This window comes from Manis javanica, chromosome 15 (assembly GCF_040802235.1).
Source record: "Manis javanica isolate MJ-LG chromosome 15, MJ_LKY, whole genome shotgun sequence".
NCBI classification, from domain to species: Eukaryota; Metazoa; Chordata; class Mammalia; order Pholidota; family Manidae; genus Manis; species Manis javanica.
In genome coordinates, this window is record NC_133170.1 from 43557259 (window position 1) to 43569788 (window position 12530).

General features: G+C 42.1%; 1 protein-coding gene across 4 annotated transcripts in view; it reads left to right on the forward strand.

Annotated features, from left to right (window-relative positions):
* The window catches only part of KAT2B (lysine acetyltransferase 2B), a 96849-nt gene that overhangs the window by 27707 nt on the left and 56612 nt on the right, over positions 1–12530 (forward strand). For 3 of the 4 annotated variants that reach the window (XM_036996278.2, XM_036996279.2, XM_073223614.1), the window contains one exon: positions 556–682. In XM_036996278.2, coding sequence (XP_036852173.1) covers positions 556–682 — 127 coding nt within the window. Of the gene's footprint in view, positions 1–458; positions 478–555; positions 683–12530 lie in introns of those variants that run through there. The other variant, XM_036996280.2, reaches the window with a different exon arrangement.

Here is a 12530-nt window from a genome sequence, read left to right on the forward strand (position 1 = left end):
CAGACTACATGCTGAGGCCCACTCCATTTCTAAAGCTGGGAGCCCACCGAGGACCTGCAGGTGCCTAGAGGTGTGGCTTCAGCTGGGTGTGTCCCTCCTCCTGTCTAGGTCGCTGGCTTCGTCAGTCCTGTAGGCTTCCCTGTTCGTCCATGGCCAGAGTGCAGCTGGAGCCTGGGAGCCTGCAGGGCTCAGTTGTGGCCTGTCCCCAGCTGTGTTCCAGGGACCTTAGGACTCTGGCTTGTTGCTTTGGGAAGCTTTCCAGATGGACTTCTTGGAACTGACTACTCCACGGGCATCAGCTCAGGGCAGTGGTACCAAGTGTATGGGTCTGCTGGCTGAGCAGAAAACAAACCAAACCAAAAAACCAAAAAAACAGCTGGTTCAAACACCCTCTTTGCCTTTTCTCTGTTTTCGTTTCTTGTGCATTTACAGAAAATTACAAAGTCAGGAGCAGGGAGGGTAGCTGTCTCATAACTGGTATGTATTGTTCTCATGTAAAACATTCAGTCCATTGCTGCCTGTTAACATAATTTTATCTCTTCGTTCCTTTTTCAGGCTGAAGAGTCTTGTAAATGTAATGGCTGGAAAAACCCCAACCCTTCTCCCACTCCCCCCAGAGCCGATCTGCAGCAGATAATTGTCAGCCTAACAGAATCCTGCCGGAGCTGTAGCCATGCCCTAGGTGAGTTCCTGACTCTTTAAGGCATCTCTAACGATGTCATTATTGTCGGACAGTTCTAACGTGCAGAATTCCGTGGGCTAACCAAATTTGCATGCCTTTTATATCTATATGCACAAAAACGACGGTGTCTCTTCAGTTTTGTGAATTTGCTGGGGAGGGCTTCCTGTGAGAGACAAACCCTGTGCTGTTTGCACTGACTCCTTGTCCACCGTTTCCCCCTTTCCCTAAAAGCTGGGTTTCACCCTGGGGGATTGCCAAATAAGGTGAACCAGGACAGCTGAGCCAGTGAGAATGATGTGTAACATGTCCTGATTCATCTGATGGGGACTGAAGGTCTTTGACCTGCATGGTTGAAACCTTAACTACTGGTTGTCTGATTATCATTATTATTATTATTTTCCAATTCCCTAAAGTTTCTGGAAGGGCTTTATTTTATCTGCATATTCTTTAGTTTCTGGCATCTAGTAGCTCTTTCTTCAGTGGAGCTGTGCTTGGTAAATGTTTACTTGCGGTTTCCCTTTCAACGTTCTTATCTGTCCCTGCAAGATAATCATTGTCAGTTTGGCAAGATAGGCTCTGCCAGTTACTCAAGAGGACTTTGCTAATATACTCTTGTCTTGATACTGCTTTGAGGATAAAGATTTTTTTTTAATTGTATTTTGTTTGAGTAGATAAAGTTAATGAGTAATTAGTTTTCCCAGATATTAAAGTTCTAGTTCATAAAGGATTTTGGAATTTTATACTTTCTCTTCTACCTTCAGTTATCCCATCCCCCAAAGAATATCTGTGTGTCCAGTTTCCTATCCATTATTATAAGGATGTAGTGCCAGGTAGAATGTTCTCTCTAAAGTGGCTTTTTCTACATGACCATTTATAAGTAGGTGGCTTCTTTTTGGCAATATCTTCTCTCAAGCTTTCTGCTGACATCAGATGAAGCTTCAGCCTTCAAGGTTAGCATTGTGTTGGGTCCAGGGTTTATCTTATACTTATCTGGAGAGCATTTTCATACTTGTAGAGCAAAAAAGTAGATGGTGTGATTTTCCCAGAAGCTGTTGTACAACCTTCTGCAAAAGGAACTGGAGAACATCGATCCCACAAAAAAAATAGACATACTAATAATTACATCATGGTGTGGGTTTATCTGGTGCCTAAAGTAATGTAAGTTCTGATTTTTGAAGCAGCATTGGCAAAGAAAAGATTCCGAAAGTTACAGAAACACCTTGGCATGCAACTAACCTTTTCACAGTTGATCCCAGAAGTGAATGCTCTTTAGAACTGCCTCAGGAAATATGATACAATAAAAAGCTGGACTCAAGAACTCCTTAAGCACTGGGCTTGAACTGTACTTGATATTGATTGAGAAATCAGATTATCCTACATTAATTAACATTTAAAAACAAAGAGTCCTCTTTCTTAGTAGAGCAGGTTCTCTCCATTCTGAGCCCATAAGTGTGTAAACACACATGAATGCCTGAAGGCAGAAACAGCCTTTTACCTAGGAAAGCCAACCTTGTTCTGTTTTGTATTTCTCAACAAGCTTTGAAAACAAATACCCTTATTTGACAACACATGATCTAGATGGAAAGAAAAGATCACATATTCTTTGACCTGGCAAATCTATGCCAGAAATTTAACCAACATATAAATTAAGATGTGCTCTCGAGTTAAACTAAAACGATGGTTATTATAGTCTTTTCATAATATTATGAGTTGAATTATGAAAATCTATATTATAAAATTCCATACAGCTATTACAAAAAGATGTCTTTTCCAACACAGAAGAACATTCTTAACATGTAATTAATGAAAAAAAGCAGGTCCTAAAGCCGCTTAATTGTAGGTTTTATAATTTAGGACTAAATTAAAGGATCCACCAGCCTGAGCAGAAATTCCGGCTCTACAACCAGTGGTCGGGAGTTGGGGCATATTGTATAATCTGCCTGGACCTCCATTTTGTCAGCTCTAGAATGGAGTTAATAATAGTATTTACCTCCTAGGATATTGTTGTGGGGATTAAATGAGATAATACATTTAAAAATGTTAAGAACAGTGCCTGGCAAATTAGCACATTATTATTAGCTCTTATTGTTAATCATAGTATTACTGTACACTAAGGGTTTGTTCACTTCAGATGACATGAATTTTGTCTAGTTTAAGTAAGGAAATAGTGTTTATATAAAGGGTCCTGGTAGCTCCCAGAAGCTGAAAACAAAGGGAAGCCTGGTTCCAGTCTGGTCTAGGGATCTCGGCTGCAGGAATTCCAGAACCTTCTTCCCAGGACACCACCACTGGTGCTGCAGCTCCACCACCTCTGACCCGCTGGGTGGTGGTTCAGGATTTAAATCCCCAGAGGAGGGGATCTGATGGGCATTGTGTCTGTCACATGCCCAACCCTCAGAGAACTCCATGGGAGGTGGGCATCCCAGATGCAGGCAGGACTCAAGACAGTGTCATGAGCATAATATTTTATTAGTTAAGAAAATATGACATGTATTTTAATGTGTATGAACAAGATGCAATCTGGAAAGATGTGTGTTGAGTTGCTGATGGGGCCCCTCTCAGGGTGTTGGGGTTATAGGTATTACAAAAATAATTCTCAGTCTCCTTCCTTTCCCTTCCCTTTTCTCCCATCTCCCTTCAGTCTGTTTTCTTAAAACAGGAATTTCTGCATATTTTCAAGTACCCTTGGAATTATTGCTGGAATGACCTAGTTTGTTTATTGGTCTTACTATCATCTAGAAAACCTTTTTCTGAGTTATGCCTCCTCTTCCCTCCCCACCCCCACTTTTAAAAAAAATTTTATTACAGAAGGTTTCACACATACTTAAAGGTAAAAGGAATAGTTTAGTAAACGCTTTGTACCTGTCATCCAGCTTTAACAAGTATTAACATTTGCCAGTTTCCATTTCCCCACCTTTTTTTTTTAAGCCAGATTATTTTAAGCAAGTTCCAGACATCTTTTCTTCTTCATTTAGATTGCTTATTAAATAATAGCAACAAAGTAGAGGTTGGCATCTAGGGAATCCTGTTAGCATCATGCAAGCCTGAATGCTGAAACACATTTCAGTTTGTGTACACTGTTCTGAGCCTGGTGGGTTTCATCCCCAGGGATCATGCACATGTGTCAGTATGTAAAGCTGGGCTTGTCAGACCAAAACATTCAGGCTTATCGATTGAAATGATGTCTATCCTCTTGGTGTACTGCTGGGTATCCTTTGGCTCAGCCATCCATGTTCTTTGGACAAAGAGCTCCGATTTCACGGGCCTCCTGACAGTCACTTCCATCTCGGGCATCTGTGGGCTGCCTAGTCTGATGCTCTGGGTCTCCTGGGTATAACACATGGGACTAATAGTCTGATCAAGTGGAAAGAACATTCAGGTGGGAGTTAGAACATAATTCCAGGCATTGCTCAGTAGTGTACCAATCCCCTAACCTCTTTGCTGTTCATTTCTTCATCCACAGAATGAAATGGTTAGTCTAGACCTATGCTGTCCAATATCCTAGTCACTTGCTACCAGTGGCTAATGAGTACTGCAGACGTAGCTACTCCAAATCGAGATGAGCTCTCAGTGTAAAACACACACCAGATTATGAAAACTTAGAATGAAAAAAGTGAGCTATCTCATCAATATCTCACTAATACACATGTTGAAATGATACTTCTTGGATATTGGGTTAAAGTGTATCTCTAAGATGAATTTCACCTATTTCTTTTTTCAGTGTCGCTCCTGGAAAACTTAAAATTACGTGTATGGCTCACATTATACTTCTATGGGAGAGATCTAACCTAGAATATTCTAGTAGGTTCTCTGACATTATCTGATATCTGGGATTGGGACAGTCAAATTCAACTCCCAGAAATTTGACAAAAGGTCCCAACAAGCACTTCAGTGGCCCAAACATTTCTCTTTATCTTAATATTAATGGGATTGTTTTTTCAAATAGCAGTTTTCCACTATGGCCAGGAAAAGAGGAAACATTCCATTGTGATCGAAACACAATTGAAATTTCTGTTGTCATTTTGGAGTCCATTGTTTTGTACTGTGCCAGAACATACTGCATATTAAATTTGACTATTTACCTTTGCTTACCTGCTTACTTACAATAGAAACTTTCCACAGAAATTAAAGACTAGCACTTAACAATTATGTGAGAGCTTATTTCTTGAATGGTATAGAGTAGGAAGGAACTACCAGTATTTTTCTGTTGGACTCTGTCAAACATTTAAATCACAGGCAAGTCATGTGACCAGCCCATTGTCTCTGGCCTTACGACGTTTACGTAGACCCCCACCATCATCAGCCCCTCATGCCCCTTCACACCTGTGCTATGCAGCTGCAGGTGACGTAGACGGGGGGAACTGACACCAATGCCCTCTGTTCCCTCATGCTGCCTTTTACACATAGGTGTCACAGTTGCCCCGAGACAGCAGGCTTTACGGGGATCAACCTGGTAATATTTTTCCTGCTCACTTGGTAGAAGTTACTTTTCCCTGTCTTCCTCTGGGCATGAAGAGCCCTGTTGGTGTTCTGTCCATGTGCCCCCACCCCCACCAGTGGTTCTTTGAACCAACACTGCCTGGTTCAGGCCTGTTTCCTGTGTCTTCTGGTTGTACCTGCAGCAGCCCCTGGGTCCCTGCCTCCATTCTTGTGCTGCCGGCTTCCCAAGGAGGTTGTGACCTGACCTGATCACAGCCTCCTGCTCACCCCTGTGAGCTTCCTGTTATTCTCAGAATGAAATCTGATTTCAGCTGAGCGTGCAGGATCTGTTAGGCCCCTACTGCCCAGCCTTTCCCCTGCCACCCGGGTTGAGTTTTGGCCACCGGGCTGCTGGTGTGCTCTCTGAACTGTCTGTACACCTCCTGCCTGTACCTTCAATACCTTTCCTTCACTTCCCAGCAGGGGAACCTACTCACCTCACAGGTTTGACTCTTCTAGAACCTGGTAGAGAGAAAAGGCCTTCTTGGAGCTGTACTGCAGGGTTCCTTCAGGTACAACTGTAATTATTTATACTGTTGTTGGTTTTCAGTACTGGATTGATGTTAAGGACTGACCCTTTCTCTACTTCCTAATATGTTTATCAGTAATAATTGGACATAATTTGGTTTATTCCTTCACTGATAAATATTCATTGAATCCAGTAATACTCAAAAGATGGCCATTTGCATTTGTTTGCAGGAGAGCTTCCATAGCTTGTAATCTGTACCTGCACCATCCAGAACAGCAGCCCCAGCCACGGGTAGTGCTGGGCATTCAAGGCCAGCTTGAACTGAAATGTGCTCAAGTGTAAAATGCACACTGGTTCCAAAGACTCAATATGACCCAAGAATGTCAACTATTAATAATTTGTTTTATTGAGTACATGTCAAAATGAATACTCCAGTAGAGATTAGGTTAAATAAAAATGTATTCTTAAAATCAGTAACACCTATTACTTTCACCTTTTTTAAAGTGGCTACTACAGTATTTAAATGTACATATTATGGGGCTTGCCTTGTGTTTGGACTGAACTTATCTCGAGGGCTCTTAATCTTAAACTTCTCTTTTTGTCCATTTCAGATCTGAGATTACAAATGAGGAAACCACTTTTAAATTGCACCCTTTTTTTGCACATTAGACCAGTCAAAAGGTTTTTCTGAGAGAATTCATTTTATCTCTTCAAGCCTTGACCTCAGATCCCATGACTTAAAAATATGTTTGAACAGCTCACAAGTCCTGTGGTTGCCATTGGCTTTCTTTCCAGTCCAAAGGAGCAGAAACGTGTTAGCTGCCTGCCCAGCTGCTGCCTGTTCACACAGCAGGGCACGTGAGGACTGGCCAGCTGTCCCCAGAAGTGGTGCAGGCTGCTGGTCGTAGAGCCAGGGCTTGGTGAGGGTCACAGCACATGGTGACAGTGCACTTCCTGTTCCCAGCGAGGTGGCAGCTGCCACGGTGGTTCTTGGCAGCGGCGCACTCTGTGGCATTCTGGGTATTCGCAGTCTGATACAGCACTGAGGAGCCTGGGGCCCCTGTCCTGAGACACATGAGGAGAGCAGACTCTTCCCCCGTCTGCTGACTGACACCCCTGCCCTCTGCACACAGTGGACACTGAGGAGCCGTGGCTGTGGTGTTCCTTTATGTAACCTCAGTCCCATTACCAACTAAAGTAAATTTTAACATTAATCCAATACTTTTATCTAATCTACTGCCTGTATTCCATTTTTCTCACATGGCACCCAAATCTCCTTCTTAGCATATTTTCCTCTCTGTTAAGCATCTATCTGGTCTAGATCACCTGTATGTCCAGTTGTCATGTGAAAGAAAACACAGTTTGATTACTCAGTGGTTCAGGGTACTTCTGACACTAGCTACATGGGATTTTCACACCAAGCAATTGTCCAGCTCTCTGTGGACTCCCCCTGGGTGCCCTCCAGTTCAGCTCAGCTCTGACATGGCCTGCGGTTAAAGGTGCAGTCCCTTCAGACGCCTTGGGATGCTTCAACCGGTGGACCAGTTCCACGAATTGGAGGTTCACACAACCCCGTTCACTGGTCTGATAATTTTCCAGAGCAGCTTACAAAACTCAGGAAAACCGTTTACATACTAGATTACAGTTTATTATAAAAGGATACAACTCAAGAACAGCCCATAGAAGGAAGAGATGCCCAGGGGAAGGTGTGGGGGAAGGCTTGGAGCCCTCATGCCCTCTCCAGGCAGCCACCCCCTGTGCGTCTCCACGGTCCACCCACCTGGAAGCTCTCCAGAGCCCTTCAGGTAGGGTGTTTCGGAGGCCCCACCATATAGGCATGACTGGTTAAGTCATTGGCTGTTGGTGGTTGAATCAGACTCCAGACCCTCTCCCCTCAGTAGGGGGAAGATTGCAGCCCACTTCTCACTCGTTCGGTTCCTCTGGCAGCCAGCCCTCACCTTGGAGAATTTCCACAAGGCCAGTGACCCTAAACTCAGGTGTGGCTGTAAAGGACTTGCTATAAATAACAAAAGACACTCCTTTCACCTTTATTTCACTCACATCTTAGGAAATTGCAAAGGTGTTGGAACTCTGCCAGGAGAAGGGGCAAAGTCCAAATGCGTATTTCCTACTAGAAATCACACTGTTCCAGCAGACCCCCGCAGTCTCCTTCAGGCTGGAGCAGCTCCTAGGCATTTTGTGTGTGTGTGTGTGTATGTGGGGGTTCTTTTATGACTTTGACATTTTCATGGAGGATTGTTTTACATTTTAAAAACAAATCTGTTCAAGAGCTAGAAGATAATGTTTTTGTGTCTTTGGTTATGTAGGAAAGACATTTGCAAGCAAGACCTTAAAGAAATGCCAAACATAGATTTGACTTTCTAAAATATTTAAAATTTCTATACAACCAAACAAAAACTCCCAACAAAATCCAGGCCCATTTGGGAGGTGGAGCCAAGACAGCGGCGTGAGTAGAGCAGCGGAAATCTCCTCCCAAAACCACATATATTTTTGAAAATACAACAAAGACAACTCTTCCTAAAAGAGACACCAGAAGACACAGGACAATATCCAGACCACATCCACACCTGCGAGAACCCAGGGCCTCACAAAGGGGGTAAGATACAAGCCCTGGCCCGGCGGGACCTGAGTGCCCCACACCCCAGCTCTGGGCAGGAGGAGAGGAGTCGGAATGGGGAGGGAGAGGGAGCCCAGGACTGCTAAATAGCCTGGCCATCTGCACCAGAGCATAGACACAGTGCATGCATTGGGTCCTGGATACTAGGGAAACAGGACAGTAAGACCTGTGAGTGGGTCCCTGCAGCCGGTGCCCCATGGACAAAGAAAAGCGAGTGCTTTTTGGTAGTCTTAAAGGGACTTTGACCCCACTGCCAGACGGAAGCGTCCTTGGACCCATAATCCAGCAGCAGGGAACTCTGGGTACCCTAAACCCCTGGATAGCAGGGCAGCTCAGAGGCCCCTCTCGGAGATAAACAGCCTCTCAGCCATTCCCCCTCCAACGTGGCTCCACCATATCGGAGCAGCGGCCCAAGGCAGGTCACGCCCACAGCAACAGCAGAGATAAACTCCATTGCGGCCAGGCAAGATCAGAAGCACCATCTGTGCGCAGCTGCCCAGCACAAGCCACTAGACATCGCTGTTATCCCAGGAGAGGAAGGCCACAAACCAACAAGAAGGGAAGTTCTTCCAGCCGTCACTCGTGCCAGCTCTGCAAACTATCTCTATCGCCATGAAAAGGCAAAATTTGAGGCAGACAAAGATTACAGAGACAACACCTGAGAAGGAGACAGACCTAACCAGTCTTCCTGAAAAAGAATTCAAAATAAAAATCATAAACATGCTGACGGAGATGCAGAGAAATATACAAGAGCTAAGGGATGAAGTCCAGAGGGAGATTACAGACGTCCAGAAGGAGATTACAGAAGTGAAACAAACTCTGGAATGATTTATAAGCAGAATGGATAAGATGCAAGAGGCCATTGATGGAATAGAAGCCAGAGAACAGGAACACATAGAAGCTAACACAGAGAGATAAAAGGATCTCCAGGAATGAAACAATATTAAGAGAACTGTGTGATCAATCCAAAAGGAACAATATCCCTATTATAGGGGTACCAGAAGAAGAGAGAGAAAAAAAGATAAAAAGTATATTTGAAGAAATAATTGCTGAAAACTCCCCCAAACTGGGGGAGGAAATAATCGAACAGACCACGGAAATACACAGAACTCCCAACAGAAAGGACCCAAGGAGGACAACACCAAGACACATAATAATTAAAATGGCAAAGATCAAGGACAACGACAGAGTTTTAAAGGCAGCTGGAGAGAAAAGGTCACCTATAAAGGAAAACCCATCAGGCTATCATCAGACTTCTCAACAGTAACCTTACAGGCCAGAAGAGAATGGCATGATATATTTAATGCAATGAAACAGAAGGAACTTGAACCAAGGATACTGTATCCAGCACGATTATCATTTAAATATGAAGGAGGGATTAAACAATTCCCAGACAAGCAAAAGTTGAGGGAATTTGCCTCCCACAAACCACCTCTACAGGGTATTCTAGAGGGACTATTCTAGACGGGAGCACTCCTAAGACTAAACAGATGCCACCAGAGAAAATAAAATCACAGCAAAGAAAGCAGACAAACCAAATACTAACTAAAGGCAAAAAATAAAATCAACTACCCAGTAAAAGCAGTTAAAGGAAACATGAAAGAGCACAGAATAAAACAAAGAACATATAAAGAATGGAGGAGGAGCAATAAGAAGGGAGAGAAGAAAAGAATCTCCAGACAGTGTATATAACAGCTCCATAAGCGAACTAAGTTAGGCAGTAAGATACTAAAGAAGCTAACCTTGAACCTTTGGTAACCATAAATTTAAAGCCTGCAATAGCAATAAGTACATACCTTTCAATAGTCACCCTAAATGTAAATGGACTGAATACACCAATCAAAAGACACAGAGTAATAGAATGGATAAAAAAGCAAGACCCATCTATATGCTGCTTACAAAAAACTCACCTCAAACCCAAAGATATGCACAGACTAAAAGTCAAGGGATGGAAAAACATATTTCAGGCAAACAACAGAGAGAAGAAAGCAGGGGTTGCAGTACTAGTATCAGACAAAATAGACTTCAAAACAAAGAAAGTAACAAGAGATAAAGAAGGACATTACATAGTGATAAAGGGCTCTGTCCAACAAGAGGATATAACCATTCTAAATATATATGCACCCAACACAGGAGCACCAGCATATGTAAAACAAATACTAACAGAACTAAAGGGGGAAATAGAATGCAATGCATTCATTTTAGGAGACTTTAACATACCACTCACCCCAAGGGATAGATCCACTGGACAGAAAATAAGTAAGGACACGGAGGCACTGAACAACACACTAGAACAGATGGACCTAATAGACATCTGTAGAGCTCTACATCCAAAAGCAACAGGATATACATTCTTCTCAAGTGCACATGGAACATTCTCCAGAATAGACCACATACTAGGTCACAAAAAGAGTCTCAGTGAATTCAAAAAGATTGAAATTCTACCAACCAACTTTTCAGACCACAAAGGTATAAAACTAGAAATAAATACTACAAAGGAAGCAAAAAGGCTAACAAACACATGGAGGCTTAACAACATGCTCTAAATAATCAGTGGATCAACGAACAAATTAAAATAGAGATCAAGGAATATATGGAAACAAATGACAACAACAACACAAAGCCCCAACTTCTGTGGGACGCAGCGAAAGCAGTCTTAAGAGGAAAGTATATAGCGATCCAGGCACACTTAAAGAAGAAAGAACAATCCCAAATGAATAGTCTAACATCACAATTATTGAAACTGGAAAAAGAAGAACAAATGAGGCCTAAAGTCAGCAGAAGGAGGGACATAATAAAGATCAGAGAAGAAATAAACAAAATTGAGAAGAATAAAACAATAGCAAAAATCAATGAAACCAAGAGCTGGTTCTTTGAGAAAATTAACAAAACAGATAAGCCTCTAGCCAAACTTATTAAGAGAAAAAGAGAATAAACACACATCAACAGAATCAGAAATGAGAATGGAAAAATCATGACAGACTCCACAGAAATACAAAGAATTATTAAAGACTACTATAAAAACCTATATGCTAACAAGCTGGAAAACCTAGACGAAATGGACAACTTCCTGGAAAAATACAACCTTCCAAGACTGACCCAGGAAGAAACACAAAAGTTAAACAAACCAATTATGAGCAAAGAAATTGAAATGGTAATCAAAAAACTACCCAAGAACAAAACCCCGGGGAGATGGATTTACCTCAGAATTTTATCAGACATACAGAGAAGACATAATACCTATTCTCCTTAAAGTTATCCAAAAAATAGAAGAGGAGAGGATACTCCCAAACTCATTCTGTGAAGCCAACATCACCCTAATACCAAAACCAGGAAAAGACCCCACCAAAAAAGAAAACTACAGACCAATATCCCTGATGAATGTAGATGCAAAAATACTCAATAAAATATTAGCAAACTGAATTCAAAAATATATCAAAAGGATCATACACCATGACCAAGTGGGATTCATCCCAGGGATGCAAGGACGGTACAACATTCGAAAATCCATCAACATCATCCACCACATCAACAAATAGAAGGACAAAAACCACATGATCCATAGATGCTGAAAAAGCATTACACAAAATTCAACATCCATTCATGATAAAAACTCTCAGCAAAATGGGTATAGAGGGCAAGTACCTCAACATAATACAGGCCATATATGATAAACCCACAGCTAACATCATACTGAACAGTGAAAAGCTGAAAGCTTTTCCTCTGAGATCGGGAACAAGATGGATGCCCACTCTCCCCACTGTTATTTAACATAGTACTGGAGGTCCTAGCCACAGCATTTAGACAAAACAAAGAAATACAAGGAATCCAGATTGGTAAAGAAGAAGTTAAACTGTCACTATTTGCAGATGACGTGATATTGTACATACAAAATCCTAAAGACTCCACTCCAAATCCACTAGAACTGATATCAGAATACAGCAAAGTTGCAGGATACAATATTAACACACAGAAATCTGTGGCTTTCCTATACACTAACAATGAACCAATAGAAAGAGAAATCGGGGAATCAATTCCATTCAAACTGCATCAAAAAGAATAAAATACCTAGGAATAAACCTAACCAAAGAAGTGAAAGACCTATACCCTGAAAACTACAAGATACTCTTAAGAGAAATTAAAGGGGACACTAACAAATAGAAACTCATCCCATGTTCTTGGCTAGGAAGAATTAATATCGTCAAAATGGCCATCCTGCCCATAGCAATATACAGATTAAATGCAATACCAATCAAATTACC